This window comes from Peromyscus leucopus, chromosome 14 (assembly GCF_004664715.2).
Source record: "Peromyscus leucopus breed LL Stock chromosome 14, UCI_PerLeu_2.1, whole genome shotgun sequence".
NCBI lineage: Eukaryota > Metazoa > Chordata > Mammalia > Rodentia > Cricetidae > Peromyscus > Peromyscus leucopus.
In genome coordinates, this window is record NC_051075.1 from 46,683,230 (window position 1) to 46,702,190 (window position 18,961).

At 48.1% G+C, this 18,961-nt stretch overlaps 1 protein-coding gene across 4 annotated transcripts; it reads right to left on the reverse strand.

Annotated features, from left to right (window-relative positions):
- Positions 1–2,087: 2,087 nt before the first annotated feature.
- Plek2 (pleckstrin 2) lies at positions 2,088–17,655 on the reverse strand. Of its 4 annotated transcripts, XM_037210663.1 has the most exons (10): positions 17,186–17,347; positions 16,237–16,335; positions 12,006–12,170; positions 8,461–8,642; positions 7,190–7,281; positions 6,705–6,892; positions 6,384–6,485; positions 4,969–5,052; positions 3,229–3,307; positions 2,088–2,605 (listed from the first exon to the last, which is right to left on the reverse strand). In XM_037210663.1, exons 1-10 carry the CDS (start codon positions 17,225–17,227, stop codon positions 2,478–2,480), a joined length of 1,161 nt encoding a protein of 386 aa, XP_037066558.1. In that variant the 5' UTR covers positions 17,228–17,347; the 3' UTR covers positions 2,088–2,477. The 4 variants fall into 4 exon arrangements, 2 of the variants coding, with proteins under 2 accessions (XP_037066558.1, XP_028731879.1); XM_028876046.2 differs by lacking the exon at positions 16,237–16,335 and having other exon boundaries at positions 17,186–17,338; XR_005092761.1 differs by lacking the exons at positions 2,088–2,605; positions 3,229–3,307 and adding an exon at positions 5,922–6,060 and having other exon boundaries at positions 4,968–5,052; positions 17,186–17,655.
- Positions 17,656–18,961: the final 1,306 nt, after the last annotated feature.

The window sequence follows — 18,961 nt, forward strand, 5'->3', positions numbered from 1 at the left end:
TGCTCTAATGATTTAGGAATATAGTTGAGTTAGCCTAGTGTGTGCCTAGCATGTCAAGACCCTGGGTCATTTCCCATTACCACAGAAGAAAAAATGCATTATCAAATATAGCAAGTGCTCTTTTCCTGGGAATTGTTTACTGAAAATTTTTATATTTTAAAAAAAAAAAATCAAGCCAGGCATGGTAGCGTACTCCTAGACCAGCCTGGTCTTCTATAGAACAAGGTCTAGAACAGAAGGCTGCACAGAGAAACTCTGTCTCAAAACCAAACATTAAATATAACTGGGCTCCATGATGATTTTGATCCCATCTGGCCTCTTTGGATATGTCCTACAATTGTGTAAAATGGTGACCCTAGCCAGGGGAAAGGTCAGTCCTTCACTAGCACCATGATGAAAAGAACGAACTAAGATACGTGAGGCCTAGAATACTTACCCAGCCATGGAAGACTGAACAGAATGGACAACGAAGAGGAAGAGAACAACTTACCATATCCTGATTTTTCCCACCAAAGCCTTTACATGAAAAATACTACCCGTTCTGTTTTCCCTCCTCTGCCTTTGATTACAGTCATACAGTCATGAATCCATACAACAAAATGAGCAATATTGAAGCTTCCTACATTAGTCAGTTGAAACTGACTAAAAAGAAATTCAACATTGAAACTGTTTATATCAGTTTTATAGTCAAACACCAATTCTCATGAGTATGTTCAAGTTTTGGGGTTTGGGGTTTGTTTTTTGGAGATGTTCACGTTCTCAATGAGCTGCGGAGATGTGCCAATCTCTACACCGCTGAGCAGAAGTTACCATTCAGTTGCATACACCCGCCTTTTTTTTTCTTTGTTTTTGTTTTGCATCAAGAACAATTAAAGTGAGTAGGAATGAAAGAAGTTGTAGTACCTTGCCAGCTTTACTGCTGTGTCTGGAGCTGACATTATCTGTTCCAGAACCCTTGAGAATTCTTGTCTCACCCATAGGCATGGGAAAGTAGGGCTGTGTCAGTTTGGAAAAAGAAAGCTATCAAACCAAATGCAGCTTAATTCAGATAAGCACCTGTCAATATCCTAAAAGCAATTCTGGGTCCATTCAACCTGGAAAGATGCCAAAGGAAAGAAATGGTACTTGCAAAGGCAGTCTCTTACAAAGTAAGGATGAAGGGAAAACATGCTCTTGGGATTCCTGGCTATTCAGGGTCAGGGATTCCAGACATTAAGAGGAAATCTATTTTAAGAGAAGTTTTTACTTAGGCACTTTAGAAATATCCATTCCCCTTAAATGTAAGTTATGTATTTCATCAAAGTCCAAGCCATTGTCCTTGGCAAGAATGCTAGCTATAACTTGTGCCAGATCACTGTATAAACTTAATAAAAATGTTTATAAAAACACTGTATGATACAGACTTTTCACTATAGGTTAACCTTCCAAATGGGGAAGTTTACTTATTTCAGTTAATGTTCATTTTTAGATCAGTCTTATGCCTTGATTTAACTTTTGCCATTTGTATCTTTGTTGTTTAGAGGGCTCCCGCTCCACATCTTTCTAAATGTCCATTTTGTATAGAAAAACTGTATGCCTTTTTTTTTTAAATGTCTGTGACCCATGTGACTTGTGATATTTGCTGTCTTTCTCCGCAAAGCAAACAGCATCTTTGGAACAGTCAGCAGTTTGCCAGCATCCCCGCTTCAAAGTGAGATATGTCATCCTAGTGACAAGTCACTTGAGCTTTTCCCCTAATTTTCTGTAATACATAGGGCCTTAGAGGGAGTAAACCTGTGGGGACATAAAACTGCACAAGATCTATAAGACACGTCAGTTTTTTATTAATTCCAGAAATGTGAGTTGTTGAAATTGCTTAAGAGAGCTATCTTGAGACTAGATTATTCAATATAGCAAAGCCCAGGTTAGTGTTCCAACAAAGGGATACATACTACTATGGTCCCCAAAGCCAGATTTCTGTGTGTGTGTGTGTGTGTGTGTGTGTGTGTGTGTGTGTGTGTGTGTGTGCGCATTTGTGTGGTTTTTCAAGACAGGATTTCTCTGTGTAGCCCTGGATGTCCTGGAACTCTCTCTGCAGGTCATGCTGGCCTTGAACTCACAGAGATCCACCTGCCTCTGCCTGGCAAGTATTGGGATTAAAGGCTTGTGCCACCACTGCCTAGATTTCTCAGTCTTGAAGAGCAAAAGTCAAGATGCTGTCACCTAACAGCGATTCCAGTTTTTTCAGGTTGGTAATCAGAAAACGGAAGGAAGTCTTGCCACCACTGTCATTTGAGGAACCATCTTGAGCCGTCTCACTCCAAAGCGGTACAAAATGTTAAAGTCTTTTTCAAGAATTGAACTAGGGCATCAGGCAGGTCCTCTACCACTGAGCCATATCCTAAGCCCAGTGTCTGTCTTGTACTCCAGTTCTCCATGAAGTCCCATCTGTATCAGCTGATAGGAATGAGGACGCTGGTCCTGTTTGTTCCCTTAGGTCATGTTAGCTTCTTGATAGCTTCGATCCACTCCGCTCGCTCAGCCTTGCTGCTGGCCTGGATATAATAGTGTGTGTCATCCTTCGTAATCACTTTAAAGAGGTTTCCTTGGACGTTCCCTTTAACTCCTACACGGGAGGAAAAAAGTATTGAATATCCATGTCACCTTCCAGCTTGAAGCTGAGCATCGAGTATTTCTACTCCCTACAACCATATGGCCTACCAGTGGTTATTCCAAACATTTGCAGCTTGCTTGCTTGCCTGCCTCTGTGTTACCCATAGACCTACAGTTTCATTCACATCAAAGAATCCCATTTATGTTTTTAAAAAAAATTGCTTCGAATTGACTTTGAGCCTCAATTTCTACATCCACAAGATAGAAATGATATGACCTTCCTACTGGGGACTGTAAAATCAGTGTAAATAGAAAATAAAAGCACGTTATTAATATGAAAACACTGTGGCTCTTAGCTATAACTTAGGTGGAAGCTTATGGGCCATCAGCACAGAAACAGAATATAAAAAATAAGGCTTATTCAGTTGTATTCTTAAAACACAAGAACATTCATTCCATATCGTGCTTTCCTTTGTTTTTAAAATGGACTTCAAAAATCATACCATGATCTCATTGAGGAAAGGCCCACTTGATCCTCAGAGCTCAGGCTCCCCCCACCTAGTCCCTCAGGGGTATTAATGACATGCTGATGAAGGTCCCAGAGATCTTTAGGCCAGAGCTGAAGCTGCACCTTACCAGTAGGAACACCATTATCCTCCAGAGCAGACACAAGGGATCCACGAAGAGAAAACCCACCTACTGGCCTGTTCTCTTCCTGTGGAGGAAGAAATTGATTAGTAATTCCATGAACATACAGAAAAAGAAGACATATCGTCTTCTGTAACTGACCCGCCAGACCACGTCTAAAGCCACTCCAAATTGTCTGAACAGATGTGGCTGAACTTGGGCAAGTAACTTGTACCAGTGAGGCAGTTTGGGCCTGGTTCATGGCCAGCAGCAGCACTGTCACCAAATTACCAGGTCTGGCAGAGTTGAACAACAGTCTCATCCGACACTCTACCAGAAGCCTGTACTGGCTCCCTTAACCTTTGTCAACAACACACGGTTATGACGGCTTTTCCCACACATTGGACATTGTTATGTAAGTCTCGAATCATGTGCTTGGCATGAAACAGGTCGGCGTTATGGTATCTGGATGGTTAAAGAGCAACTTCACACCAGGAGCCTCAGCCCTTGGTCCCTTCTGTTAATCACTACTCAATGTGGCTCCAGCAAAGGAAAACTAAAGCAGATGAGTAACAATGCAGAAGTGTTGACTTAGATACCAGAGGAGGAGAACAGCAAGAAGGGGCCCAGCACTGCAGAATCTACAGCAGACAGTCTCAAGGGGGGACTGAGAAGCAGGTCTTGGGTACTGGGATAGATTTAGCCCAGCAATAGGAAGGTTAAAGGCAAAGTCTGGAAGCAAATGAATAGCAAAAGGCCTTGGACTCATCAAGGGCACAAAAAGTAGTTGAAGTTAGATAAAGAGTTAAATGCAAAATGTGCTCATACATTTGTTGATATTTTCCATGTTTTAGAAAGGATTTGTGTGGCTGGGAATGCAGCTCAATTTGTTAGCATGCTTGTTTAGCCTACACAGAGTTTTGGGTTCAATCTGGGATGATGGCACATGCCTGTAATCCCAGCATTCAAGTTCATCCTTGGCTACATAGTGAGTTTGAGACCAGCCAGGACTATGTGATATGCTGTCTTTAAAAATAAAATCAAAAAGGATTTGGCCACGGTAGCAACACAACTAGGACCCATAGAGAGGTCAATGGGTGCCTTTTGGAGGCCCAAGGGTCTGGTCCCCCAATCAGCTCACCTTCCAGCCCTCTGCCTAGGCCTTAACCCTCCTTGTGCTTTGCAGGGAATGAGGGGGTTCCTCCAGGAGGCTGAGGGGTCCTGACTGAAATTCACATCAAAGACAAGGCTGAACACCCCAACTAGAGAGTCATTTTTTATTAGAATTATATTAACTCAGTATGAGGCAGTATTTATCAGAAACATGGAGCAGCAACTCTTGGCTCAAAAAGTAATGTGTAAACTAAATACAATAAAAAGAAATTTTTTTTTATGTGAAAACAGGAAGTTGGGGAAGGCAGAATATGTAGGCCAGTTGGATGAAAAGGGATAAAGAGGCTGGGAGCACCGTGTTGGAGTCTCCCTCAATCCCCTTGCCCACAGAGCAGGCTTTGGGGTAAGTAAAAGGTGCTTTTTCTCAACATAATGAAGGTCCTCTCAGGGGAAGTGGGCACAGAAGACCCCACCCTGAGCAGACAACTATACAACAGAGCAGTGTGGCCTGCAAGGAACCATGGTGACATGTGAGAGAGGGCACACAGCAGCTGCCCACTCTGCTTCAGACTCTGGAAGCAGCACAGCCCCAAGGGACAGTGGTCACTCACTTTGGAAGGGTCATGGGTCACTCACTTTGGAAGGGTCATAGTAATGCAGGAAAGCTGGGTCCTTCCTCAGAACAAATCGGCGCACCTTCCAGTTTTTCCTCTTATGTCCCTGTGGGAAGGAAAGGGCTCACGTTGGTCACAGCTCTACATTTCCTTCCTTTCCCATACATCCATCTCACAAAAGCCCAAGCCAGCCCGCTCCAATGGGACTACATTCTAAGGACAGTTTGCAAGAAAACTCAAGGATTACAGTGACATGATCATCCCTGCTTAGGGACACCTCAGCAAAAACAGCACATTAGTTGACAGAGAGCCACAAGTCAGCGCCAACAGAAAGGGGGCACCTTACCCCAACACTCAGGAACGAACGGACTAAGGGGCGGAGGCTGGGACTCAGTGGTAGGGTTGTTAGCCAAGCAACCACAAGACCCTGAGTTCAGTCCGCAGCAGTGAACAGCAACAAAGAGGTGAGGGGGCTGGAGAGGTGGCTCAGTGGTTAAGAGCATTTCCTGCTCTTGAAGAGGACCCAGGTTCAGTTCCCAGCACCCACATGGTGGCTCACAACCATCTGTAACACCAGTTCCAGAAGACTCCCTCTTCTGGTCTCTATAGGTATTGCACACACATACACACAGACAAAACACCCATTTGCACAAAAATATTTTTAATATTATATAATTTTTAATTAATTTTAAAGGAGGAGGAGGACAGGACAAATGTCAACTGGATCAGCAGTTCACAGGTCACATTGCACCCAAGGTCACCAACATTTTAAGGGTCAATTTGGCCCAAAAACAACCCTATAGCTACATGTATATTTGTGCATTTTATGTGTACACACAGAGGAAATCAATGTAACATTCTAAATCAGAAATAGGATCAATTACAGTCTATGATACAGTAGATGGTAAAAGTCTAAATAGTCAGGTATTAGTCTGTGTGTGCAGCAGAGTGTGAAAGAAGCTTATCTGAACTCACACGCAAGATCATAAACCTTCCTTAGCATCTAGAGTCTCCCTCATCACCTCTTCCATTCCTGTGGGGACCTCATTTCTTCCCTCAGTCGGGGTCCCTGTCAGGCCCAGCAGCAGCAGACCCTTGAGGTAGACCATTGCATCTACGGTAAATAAGAGCAGATGGATCCTAATGTCCACCAGGCAGGTGACGAGGAGTATGAAACTGGGCAATAACATAGAAGCGGCTCTTTAATGTGACAGTTACTTGTGTGCATATTTTTTTCAAAACAGTTCTTGGGTCTGGTACGTGTATGTGAGAGCGAGCATGTGTGGGTCTTTGATTTGCCTCTTGTGGCTGGGGAGGGGAGGTCCTGTTTCTGTGGGTCCCACTAATCGTGTACTCCAGCATCCTCTGGGCTCATTCCTGCCTCCTTCACGTGTGGTAACTCTACATTGCCTCCCTCCTGCTCAAAGGCAGCCGTACCTGCTTGGATAGGTAACCTTGTTTGATCACCGTGCCACTTAGCTCCATGGTGCTGAGACTGACCTCTTCCTTGGAGCTTACCTTCCTCTTGTAGCTTTCAGCCTGGTGGGAAGAGAAAGACAAGGGCTTGTTACAAAGGAACCCCAGAGCCAGGCCATGGTGGCGGCAAAGCAAAGAGAATCCCTCAACACCAAAGTCTCCTCAGGGTGGAACTGTTCCCCATACTCTGGGCCTTCCCTAGGGCTCCAGACTCCCATCTCCCACCCTAGCCACCTCCTTCCCTCTCCCCTAGTGGCAAGAAGAGCCCAGCCTCCAACTTACAAACGTGTACAGGGCTGTGGAGTCATCCAGAAACTGCTCGGCCAGATCCCCAGAGCGAATAGCTCCCATGCTCCGGACCCCTACCGGCCTGAGGAAGTTCTCTTCCATGAGCATGGAGGCCAGGGTCACTCCCTCTAGACGGCTGGCTGCAAAGCTGCTAGAGATGAGCCAGTCCACCAAGGAGGAGCCTGTGTTAGCACAAGGGCAAGCACCTGTCAGACCATGGGGTAGCGAGCCTATTCAGGGGGCTTGGTCAATACCTCATTGACCTTGACCTCCTGAGAAGCCTCAGGTTCTACCAAAGAGCAGCCTGATGCTCACATCCAATGCCCAGAGCTGTAGCCATACCCACAGGTGGCCCTCACAGGCTATCCCACTTCCTAGGAGGCAGCTCTGTCCCCGTGAGAAGCTGGTTAAGCAATTGGATGAGCTCCAGTCACCGTGTGCCGGGTCTCCAACCTGGCCAGGGGGCTAGACAGGCTCACCCAGGAAGGTCTTCTTGTAGGTACTCCCCTGCTCCATGTTAGGACACGGCCGGATTCCACTGCTGCTGTCATGCATCTTGTCCACGATTCGACTACACAGAAGGGAGGTAAAGAAAGGCCCCTGCTCACACTGTCTGCTCCGGGGGAGGACCCAAGAATCGTGAGCTAAATCACGAAGACAGTTCATGACGTAAAGTGAGGGACAGATGATGGGACACACACCACAGAGATGGGCTTTTGTTATAAGTCAAAATCCAGTGCCCATGGTTTTCAGACGCTCCTCTTCTTGGTCATCTAAATGTTCGAATATTTCCACACTGGGCAACTATTACTGTGGACATAAAGCTAAACAACTGTGACCGCTTAAAACCCAGAGTGTACAGGGACCCTCGCAGCTCACCACGATCTGCTCCACGTCGTCTGAACTCCTCCAGCTCTGTATCTCCCCTTTCTGAATCCACCCTATCGGCTGCTCCTGCCTGCACTCACCCTGGCTTAACAGTTGCGTAGACGGTGCACACACTGGACTTCAGAGGCTGGTGTGGAGTTGTGTGAGATCAGGAACAGACTCGCATCCCATCTAGGATGGCCGTCGTAGTGCGGCTGCCTGGGAGGCTATGGGGCATTTCCATGATGGAAACACCTTCCATACATCTCTGTGGCACAGTATCACCAACACCACTGACTGGCCTTCCTTCTGCCTGATGTGACAATTGCTGACACCAACGAAAGATCTCTATGTATGTCCCTGGGGTGAACGCCCTTGAGACCTTGTTTATTACCGCTTACCTCTGCTGAGCACCAGGCACAATGCATGATATTCAATAGGCACTCAATAAATGTCTCCCTTTTCTTTTTAAAATGCCACATAATAATTGTACATATCTGTGATGTACTCAATGATTTCTTAGATGGTTGAATGAGGAATCCCTCCAATCAATAAGGCAGCCATTACCTGCCACCGAACTGCAAATGAGACCTGTCACATACTTCTAAGCACTCTTCCTAAAATGGAATGCTGGTCTCTGCTTCGTTCTCTGAGGTATTATGACTTGGTAGAGGCCCTAAAAGTTACATAGTAGCCAGGAGCTAAACATGGCAAGTTCCAGGCAGTCGACCCACACTAGAGGACAGAGCAAACCACTGGCCCTGAAGCACAAAGGTGGACCGGCCAAGCCTCTGTTGTACCATAGAGTCCCCCCACACTAAACAGACAGGAAAGGCCGCAGGGAGGCCAGACAGAGTCAGGAGCAGGCAGGTGGAGCACTCACTGCAGGCTGATGTGGGGGGGCAACTTGAAGGAGTTTTTCTGTGTGTGGAGTTGCTGGACCTTCCCCGGCTGCCCTGCGTGGATAGCCCCCGTTATCTCAAAGGCCCAGGAGTCCCTCTCCTCTCGAGAACAGGCCTCCAGGAAGTACTCAGTCGAAGTTCGGGTCTTCAGCTTAATGAGGAGCTGTGAGAAGAGACAACCAGACAAACTACTACTCAGAGGAGAACCGGGCAAGGGAATGCTGGCCGCAGGAATGACAGGGCCAGAGAGGATGCCGGGAGACCGTGTATCCAGGGATGCCTGATGCCCAGCCCTGCTCACCCGCAGCAGGTGGGGCTGTACAGATTGATTTGGATATACCCGAGACAAGGAGCTCACGGCCTCCTAAAGCAGCCTTTCCCTTCGGCACAGACAGTGCAGAGTGGTTCCCAACACGGTGGCTCTGACTCCTCCTTCCAGATGCACAGCCTCACTTCCTATCACAGCCCCTCTGAAGAGGGGAACCCCCAGGCTCTGCAGTCAGAGGGAGCTGCACACAAACCTCTCAGCTCTGCCACTTAGCTAGGAATGCCAGGTGACCTCGGGAACCTCGCTGAGCTGCAGCCTCTCCACCTGTAAGAATACGACGCTGCCGTCCACCGCTACAGGACTGCTAGCAAAGCCCCCCTCCATCCCTGTCTCTAGTCCAGACACCACCGAGCCAGCCATCCACTCGTTCTTCACGTGACACAGTTTCAACTCCTTCCCAAAAGGTTTGCCCTCTGCTGCATGCTCAGCCCTGGGTCAGCATTCTCAGAGAACCCCACCCAGGATGGAACGGTCTGCTCCAGGACTGGGCCGAGAGAGAAGCACCGCACTCCCGACAACCTCTGAGTGCGAGGGCTCTGAGCCGCCGATGACACAGTGGACAGTCTTGTGGGCCACTTCTCTATCCTCTAGCTGGACACCTGGAGGCTTTCTTAAACCCACTTCGGAATGGCACATGTTGGCACTGTTGAATGTTATGAGCAGATTAGACCCACTGCGTCTGCAGCGTTCGTCTTCATTGATGGGGATCAAAGCCAGGAGCCTCTCTAAGACACGCTCATTCTGACCGTGGTCACCAGCATAGTCACAAACAGCTGGTTTTGCTTTTGAACTTATAAACAGCCTTCATTTAAACCAATAGCAAGCATGGGAATGAGTCATGGCCGACTTCTTGTCCCAAGGAATATTATGGAGACATTGCACCAAGTTAGCATCCGCTCACTGGCAACATGGAAGATTGATTTGAACTCGTTACTGTCCAGCTGCAGTTCACCGTTTTAATGAAAAGAGTTTCAAGAGAGACTAGAAATGATAAGTGAAACCCAAACACACTCAGTAGAGTGTACACACACACACACACACACACACACACACACACACACACACACGATGACTTGCTCCTAGAGAACCAGTTGGTGTTCTCAATCTTTTTCAACTCAAAATAATCAAGCAAATACTCATATAAGTGACAAGACTCGCCATTCTTCCTAATGAGTACTAAGGGGCAGCAGGCTGAGAATATAACCTATGAGTTGAGTTCAAGCCTTCATTCACTGATACCCATTGAAGAAACCAGGATTTCCTCTTCAGAACCATCTGACATATCTGTCAGTCTTTCTTCTTTGTCTGACATTAATTCAACAAACCTACGCTGTCTGTCTGTACCTAGATGTTGTATCAGTCTTTTGGAGAGTGAGGTCGTTTGCATATACCAGTATTATAAGTCTCTGAAATAAAGTCAACTTTCTCTACCCCATATCCAAAGTTTTTCTTTATTTATTTTTGGTTTTTCAAGACAGGGTTTTTCTGTGTAGTCCTGGAACTTACTCTATAGACCAGGCTGGCCTCCAACTCACAGAGATCCGCCTGCCTCTGCCTCCCAAGAGCTGGAGTTAAAAGCATGCGCCATCACCGCCCAGCTCCATCCCCAGTTTTGACCAAATTATTTCCTTTGTTGCCTGTTTGTTTGAGATAGCACCTCACTATGTTGTCTAGGCTGCCCTTAAATTCCTGAGCTCTGACGCTCTTCCAGCCTCAGCCTCCTGAGTGTTGGAATTACAAGTGTGAGCTACTATGATGCTCAACATCTAAAAAGATTTTCAGCAGTCCATTCTCTCACTCAGAACCTTCAGTAGCTCCCCATTACCTCCGTCTGGTCCCAGACAACCTCCTGTCACTCTGTCAGCGAGTGTTCCCTTCTAGCCACATTGGCAGGCCTTCACCCCCAGGATCTCTATCCCTGAGGCTGTACTTGACCTAGGCAACCCACAGCAGTGCCCTCCTCTGCAGCTCATAGTTACAGCAGCATCTGGGACTCCAGATGTTTTCAATCACCGTGTGTTGCTGGTGAGTAGAAGCCACTTGACAAGTGCCCTACCACAGAGTTACACCACATTCCCAGCCCCTGCCTTTTTAAAAAAGAGATTTCTCTCTGTGTGTCTCTCTCTGTGTCTCTGTGTCTCTGTGTCTCTGTGTCTCTGTGTCTCTGCCTCTCTCTCTCTCTCTCTCTCTCTCTCTCTCTCTCTCTCTCTGTGTGTGTGTGTGTGTGTGCATGTGCGTGTATGTTTATGTGCACCACGTGCATGTAGGTACCTATAGAGGCCAGAGGGCACCTGATGCCCTGGAACTGTACTTGCAGGTACTAGAGTTACAGCAGTTATATGCTGTCTGATAGGAAGGCTAGGAACCAAAGTTCTACAAGAGCAGTAAATGCTGTCAACAGCTAAGCCACCTCCTGGCCCCATTAATTTCTCTCTCTCTCTCTCTCTCTCTCTCTCTCTCTCTCTCTCTCTCTCTCTCTCTCTCTCTCTCTCTTTCCCTCTCCCTCTCTCTCCTTCCCTCTCCCTCTCCCTCTCATTTTTTTTTTTTTATAGAAAGGGTACACCAGCAGCTCTGGCTACCCTGGAACTCATTGTATAGACAAGGTTGGTCTTGAACTCACAAGAGCCTGACTCTCTGTCTCCCAAGGGCTGGAATTAAGCCACCACACCTAGACCCTGACTTTTTTTTTTTTTTTTTTATGTAAGGCCAAAGCCACCCATCACTTCTGGAACGTGCACCCCTCAAGGATTGTAAGCCATCATACTGAACCCCAAGGCAGCATATTTTCTCACATTTTATGCCCCCTAATTTATGGTCATAGATCTTGAAGGAAACTGCAAAGAATAAAGAAAAGCTCACCTATCCCTCTGCTCTCAGAGACCACCATTGTTAACATCCAGTGTCTCCTTCTAGTCTCTGCTCCTGCTAATTTTTAGTTTCTCGTTTTGTTTTGAATTAGTGCCTGCCTCCTAGAACTCCAGGTAATTTTAACAGATCGTCACTTTTTCAACCCGCACCACCACATGTGGAACATTGTCACATAATTATTTTATCCCAATTTTTATAGATGATGAATGAGAACTGAAAGAAGTTTAACTATTTGCCCAGTTCATGAGACAGCCAGGATTTGAACCCAAATCATCCAATGATAACAAAGAGGCAAGGTGGCGAGAACAGGGGACCAGGATGCTCACATACCGGCCGGTTTTCATACTCCAGACAGGGGCAGGTGATGGTGCAGCCGTCGAGAAGGATCCTTCCCTTGGGTGGGGTCACTCGCCGGCCACCTTCCAGCTTGTAATACAGGAGCGTGTTCTGCCGAAGGATAAACCATCGTGCCTTCCAGTTGTGGACAATGTGGCCCTATGGACAGACAGACAGACAGGAAATCCTGGTGGTCAGGTGATGCAGGGGAGGATACTGCACCATGGAGAGGAAGCCCATGGCTTGGGTGAGCAGTGTGGGCTGAGAGACAATGAACAGTGAAGCGGGGAGCAGGGATTTTGTCGGGTTCTCCTTCGCTCATCTCTTCTGAGGTGGAAGCAAAAGCCTTTGACCTTGAGCTTTTATTTCCTATTGGCCTTTGCTTGTCTATAAATCTCCCCAACCAGTGGTAGGATCAAACCCAGGCCCTCTGGCATGAAAGACAAGTGTTTTGCCTCTGAGCTATACATCCCAGAACCAGTTGAAAAAGCTTGAGAGAAACTGCAAAATATAAAGAAAGATCATTCACCTATAATTCTTTTAGTACAAGACAGCCATTGTTAACACCTGCTAATTTCATACAGTCTTTCCACCTTTAGTATGTCTGTGTGCATATGTACATGTCTGTATGTATGCATTTAGACAGGGTATGTATGTATGTATGTATGTATGTATGTATGTATGTAGACAGGGTATGTATGTATGTATGTATGTAGACAGGGTATGTATGTATGTATGTATGTATGTATATGTGTATGTATGTAGACATGGTATGTATATGTGCATTTAGACAGGGTATGTATGTATGCATGTATGTATGCATTTAGACAGGGTATTATAGATGTATGTATGTATTTAGACAGGGTATGTATGTATGTATGTATGTATGTTTGTATGTATGTATGTATTTAGGCAGGGTATGTATATATATGTATTTAGACAGGGTATGTATATATGTATATATATGTGTGTGTGTGTATTTAGACAGGGTATGTATGTATGTATGTATTTAGACAAGGTCTAACTGTGTAACCCAGGCTGGCCTGGAACTCATGATTCTCCTGCTCCAGGCAAGGCAGTGCACAGCTTTAATCCCAGCACTCCTGAAGCAGACAGGCAGATCTCTGTGAGTTTAAAACCAGCCTGGTCTACCTAGAGTGTCCCAGGCCAGCCAGGTCCCTGTCTCCACAAATACATAAAATTTTAAGAAGAAAATGTAGTGTGTGTGCATGTGTATATAGCTAGGGACTGAATCCAAGACATCACGTGTGCAAGGTGAGTACTCTGTGAACTTACCATATCCCCAGCCCCTCATAATATAATTCTAAAAATTACCATAAATGATTCTTTTGTGGGTGTGTGGCGGTGGAAATCAACCCGGCGTCTCAGAAATGCTAGGCAAGCACTCCACCCATTGCATTGTATTCTCTAAAACAGTCTGGTTTTGTTTTGGAAGGACAGCAGGGCCCTGCCCAGGCTGGATTTGGACCTGTGATCCTCCAGCCTCAGCATTCTGAGTTCTGGGATTATGGGCAAGTATTACACTACCCAGAAAGGATGTGTTATTTTTATAATGGTAAAAGAAAATTAAATTCAAATAGGCAGAAAAAATCTTGACGAGCTATTTAGGTTGGGCAGATGAGGCAGGCAGGCAGGCAAAAGTAAGCATGAAACCACTGTCGCGCTTGGGATGTAGCCTGGCGGTGGAGCCCTTGCCTAGTCCTCCTGAGGTCTTAGGTGTTCATCCCAGCACCAAAACCATTGCCCTGCTTCCTCTTTGGGAGCACCTCCATGGCACTACATGACTTGGGCACTGGGTCCGGCGGGGCAGGGAGGAGGAAGTGATGGGTTCCTGGTAGGCAAAGGTCTCCTATTCTACGTCACAGTTTGACATTCAGGCCATGACGAATTTTAAGCAGAGGCATAACAAGTTTGGGATCTTGGGTTGAAAAGGTCACTCTGGAGTTGGGGATGTGACCCAGCTGGGATAGTGCTTGCCTGACACAAAGTCCTTGGTTCAATCCCCAGCACTGACCGAGTAAGCTGGGCCTGGGGGCACAAACCTGTGCTCGGGATGGAGGAAGGAGGATTCAGAAGTTTAAAGTCATCCTCAGCTACATAGTGAGTTCAAAGCCAGCCTGGAATAGAGATTGTCTAAAAATCAATCAATCATCAGTCACTCTGGTCAGGCTTAGTGGCACATTAATCTGTAATTGCACCTGAGACAGGAGGATCACAAATTTGAGGCTACTCAGTGAGACCCTGCCTCAATGAAACAATCATTCTGACCACAGTATGTTGGAACAAGTGAATGAAGCCATAAGACTGCAGTGGGGACCTCACTAGGAGGCCTCTGGAAGAGTCTCAGACCTCGAAGAAAACCATCGGGGTTCTCGCTCTATAGATAAGCCTCAGTACACACAGGAAAAATGAGTCTAGGTCCAAATAAACCCAGCCCCAACCCCTCCACCTTGGCACTGGTCCCCACACATGGAGAAGCCTCTCTCTTCAGTCCTCTTGTCTGTAAGCCACTGATTGGGGCGGAGGCCAGCTCCTTTAGTGGACAGGAGGGACCTCATGAGGTGGGGGCCAGCACCTCAGGGTTGTACTAAGGAAGTGCAGAATGTAACAGCTGGAGACACTCTTTAAGGAGACACTGTACTCCCTAACTTTAATGATGAGGAAGCAGCCAGGCATGGTAGCTGTTAATCCCAGCACTCCAGAGGCAGAGGCAGGCAGTTCAAGACCAGCCTGGTCTACAGAGCAAGTTCCAGGATAGCCAGGACTACACAGAGAAACCCTGTCTTGAAAGAAGAAGACTCAATACCATAAGCATTTTTACATCTGTATAACAATGCTTTAAAAAATCATCATTTATCTCAGGAGATGTAGAGGTGGCTCCCAGGAGTGTCTGGCTGATTGGTTGTGTTATTTGTTTATTTGAGACAGGGTCTCTCTATGTAGCCTGGGCTAGTCTCCAACTAAGGATCCTCCTCCCTCAGTCTCCCAAGTGCTGAAACATAAGTGTGAGCCACTACACCAGGCTTCTAGAATATTTCATACATAAAAACATATTGTGTTGGGCTGGGATGTAGTTCAGTTGGTAGAGGGCTAGCCGAGCCAGGCTGAATCCTCAGTGCTGAATAAACTGAGCATGACGGCACATGCCTATACTACCAGGACTTGGGAGGTGGAGGCAGGCAGATCAAAGAGTTCAAGGTCGTCCTTAAATACATAGAGAGTTTGAGGCCACCGTAGACTAGATAAGACCCTGTCTCCAAAAAATTGGTAAGGTTTTTACTGCATTTCCTTGAGATGGAGTCCTGGAGTCCTGCAGTTGGGATTTCTAGGCCAACATGTTGCTCAAGATCCAAGGCTGGCAGCAGCACCCATGTTTCAACTCTCCTCACCACGGAGCTCTATTCCTCCACCCCACCCCCACCCCCACCCCCACCCAGCTGCTCCTCTCCTCTGAGAGCCAGGCCTGGGCAAGGGCCCTGTGTTTTGCCTTGAGTTTGGTTCTTTCTTGTTTGGGCAGGGTTAGGAGCCAAACCCATCATGCCTCTGCTTGCCTCCAGCTAAGCCTTCCAGGAGGAGATGGCTGGTCTATGATCTCGCTTCCAGCTCCAGCCTTCCCCATCCCAGAGCTGTGAACCCTCCTACACCGCCCAGGGCCACCATGACGCTGTAACTGCCCCCAGTGGGCGCCAGGACTGCCGTAGCCATTTGAGAGGAAAGTGGGTTTACATGGCAGTGGGAGCGGCTGGGGACCAGAGCAGGAGTCTCGGGCCAGCTTCCTCACTGGGCAGGACCAAGTGTGACTTCTTCCACTTGCCTCAGGATTGGGCTGGAAAGAGCATCGGCGCCTCAGCCTTGCCCTGTGCCGATTCTCCGGATTCTAAACCAGGCCTCCTCCCAGAAGACCAGGGCTCTCCTCCTCCATGTCCTCTTGTCTCCACGGCGCAGTGGTGGTGGGGAGTCACGTCGGTAACCCCGGGAATAGGCAGAGGCCCACAAACCCTGTCTGAGGATTTGACCTGGGGGTGACGCCGCTCCTCCACGGGCCCCTACCACAGTCCAGCCGTCACCAACCAACCACCCATCACCACCAGCTCAGTCACCTCACAGGCTGCAGTACACAGTGGGAGACAGAAGTTCCCCCCACAGCTTTGCACTCTGACCTGGATGAACCATAAAAGTTTCCCCTCCAGTTTCTTTTACTCACTTTCTGCCTTGATCCCAGGCATCCTGGGAGTCCCAGAGTCCCTTGGTTGGTCTTCTGGTTGGACTCTTGCTTCTTCAACAAGGGTGGCCGGGGGAAGAACTAAGGACGGAATTCATGTCCCCTCTAATACTCACTCTAGGCAAGCTCTTCCATCTTTCTGATACTCATTCTCCTCATCTCTAAGTGATAGCAACAGCTGTCTGGTGCCAATCACTAATCCTGCAGGACTCATGAAGGATGAAACAAGACAGACAGCAAAGTGGTAACACACACACATACACACACACACACACACACACGCACACACACACACACACACACGGAGGAGGGGTGCTGCCTCCCTCCCTTCCAGCTTGCAAACTACACGGCTTCTCCACGGTGCTTTTTATTAACTGACACAGGAATGTGCATATTCATAGGGTACATACATTGTGATGTCAATCATAACAGGTACGGTATGCAACGATCGCATCAGGGTAACCGGCATATCCATCATCTCAAACATTTATTATTGTTTTCTTGGTGTGGGAATCATTCAAAATCCTCTTAGCTATTTCAGAATACACTCTTAATTGCAGCCAACCATGGTTAACTTCTGCCACAGAATGTTAGCAGTCATTCCTTCTTTCCAAAAGTACCCTTTAACTATCCTCTCTCCACCCTGCACCCCACACCTTTTACGATATTTTAATAAGGCGTTCAGGCTACGGACTGAACCGACGGTTGAGAATGCTAACCTTGGGTCCTGCCCCTGGCCTCGTCCTGAGTCCGGGTCAGTTGTTCTAAGGGGTCCACGCGAGAGCCAGCCCCGGACCACACTAACCAAGCGGGATCCGACATTGCGGACCAGGCCGGCTGGCCAGCGGGAGCCAGGCTCGTCCGCGCGTTCCGCCACCGCCCGCCCCGCTGTCCCCACGGCCCCGCGGGCGCCAGGCAGGAGCGCACTCACCCTCTTCACGAGGAAGCCCTCCTTGAGCACGCCGTCCTCCATGTCGCCGGTCCAGGTGAGCTGTCCCCGCGATCCGCGCCGCCTGCGCTGCCAGCGCCCAGGAAGCTGCTCCCGCCCAGGGACGTCCCCTGGCGCGGAGCCAGAGCCAGAGCCTCAGGCCCCGCGGGCAGGAAGTCTGGCCGGGTCGGGACTTCTACACCGACCTTCCCACGCGAGGTGCCCAGCCTGCCAGCCCTGCCAGCCCCACCCCGCGCGACCCGCGGTGATCGCCCAGGGAAATGGCCCTGGACGGGTGTCTAGACTTGGGAGCCATCCCTGAGCACGGGGGGAAAGAGAGGCAGGAGAGTGAGTGTGCTGATAGGGTGGAACTGGGCTAAGAGGGCAGGAGAATCACAAGTTTAAGGCAGCTGGTACAGTCTACAGGGTCCTGTTCTCAGAACACGCTCCACATTACACTATCCTTATCTGGAAGATAGAAAGAAAGAAAGAAAAAAAAAATCGGAGAGCCAAGAATTTTAGTAGTCTGGGGTGAGTTTCAAGAGCGTGCAAAATAACTCAGTCATCCATATAAGTCATATTTTAATGCAATATTTTAAAGTAAAAATTAATGCCTATGATGAAAAAACAAAATATCCTGAGGAGCATTAACAGGGTCCTACTACGCCCTGTTCGCACCCAAAACAAAAGTAAACTACAGGTAGCGATGATCGGCTTAGAATGCCTGATGTTCCTTCTTTACTCTGAAGAGGGAAGGGCGCTCTAGGCAGGAGAAAGGCCCCGGGGTGTCTGGGAGGAATAAGACTGGCTGACTAGAAGAGGGAACTGCCGGCCATGGAAAGACAACGGTGCCCTTCAAGCTGGCTCCCAACCCACCCTAGGGTCCCTGTGTGCCCCGCTGGTGCCTCTGTGGGTCTGTAACAGACCTCCACCCCACCGTTACAGCCAGGAGACCTGGCAAGGACCACACTATTGTGTTACCAGGCAAAAGCTTCCTAGGTTTTGAATCCAAAGGCAACAGGGTTTCCGTTCTGTGTTCAATAATAGTGCTGGTTTCGTTTGCAATATCCCGACTCCAGGAGGCAAATATTATTTTTTCCAGGAAACTGAACCGTCAAGCCATTAACACTTACTGAAGGCCTCCGGGGCTCAGGGCATTTGAAGTACATTTGCTTTGGAACCCCAGCAGGGCTCAAACCCAGGGCTGGGGAAGTCTGATCCGGAGCTTCTGCCAGCTCCTCCTTCTTGGAGCTTAGACAGGGTCTTTTGTTTGGGAAATGGGTTCCTCAGTGAGTTCTCTGAAAGGGGCAAGGTTGGTCCTTCCTCCCCAGCACAGCGAAGGCCTCTGCACTCCCTCGGAGGGAAGCCCCTGCCGGGTCTCACCCTGTCTGATTCACTGGACCTTCAGCGTGAGTCACCTCCCCTGCCTTCCCCAATTTGTGGTGACTGCGCCACCAACCTCCCAGGGAACCACGATGACATAAGCCCAGCTCACCCACAGGGAGGAGACCGGAGGGGGACAGAAGTAAGCCCACAGCAGTGACAGCTTGGACTGGGGAGGAAGCAGGGGGAGGAAGGAACCTCCAGACTCAGGAACGGGTCTTTATCTTCCGGGCAAACCCCCTTCTGTTTGGAAGGGCCAGGTAATGCCTCCCAGGTATCAGTGCTAGAGAAAGCTGTTAGGTCGTTATTTGTGTGTGATGACTCTGCCTGATGTGAATTCTACCATCAGAGAGTCATTCCTTCTGCTTTGGATAAGAATCTTTTGTTTACGTACAG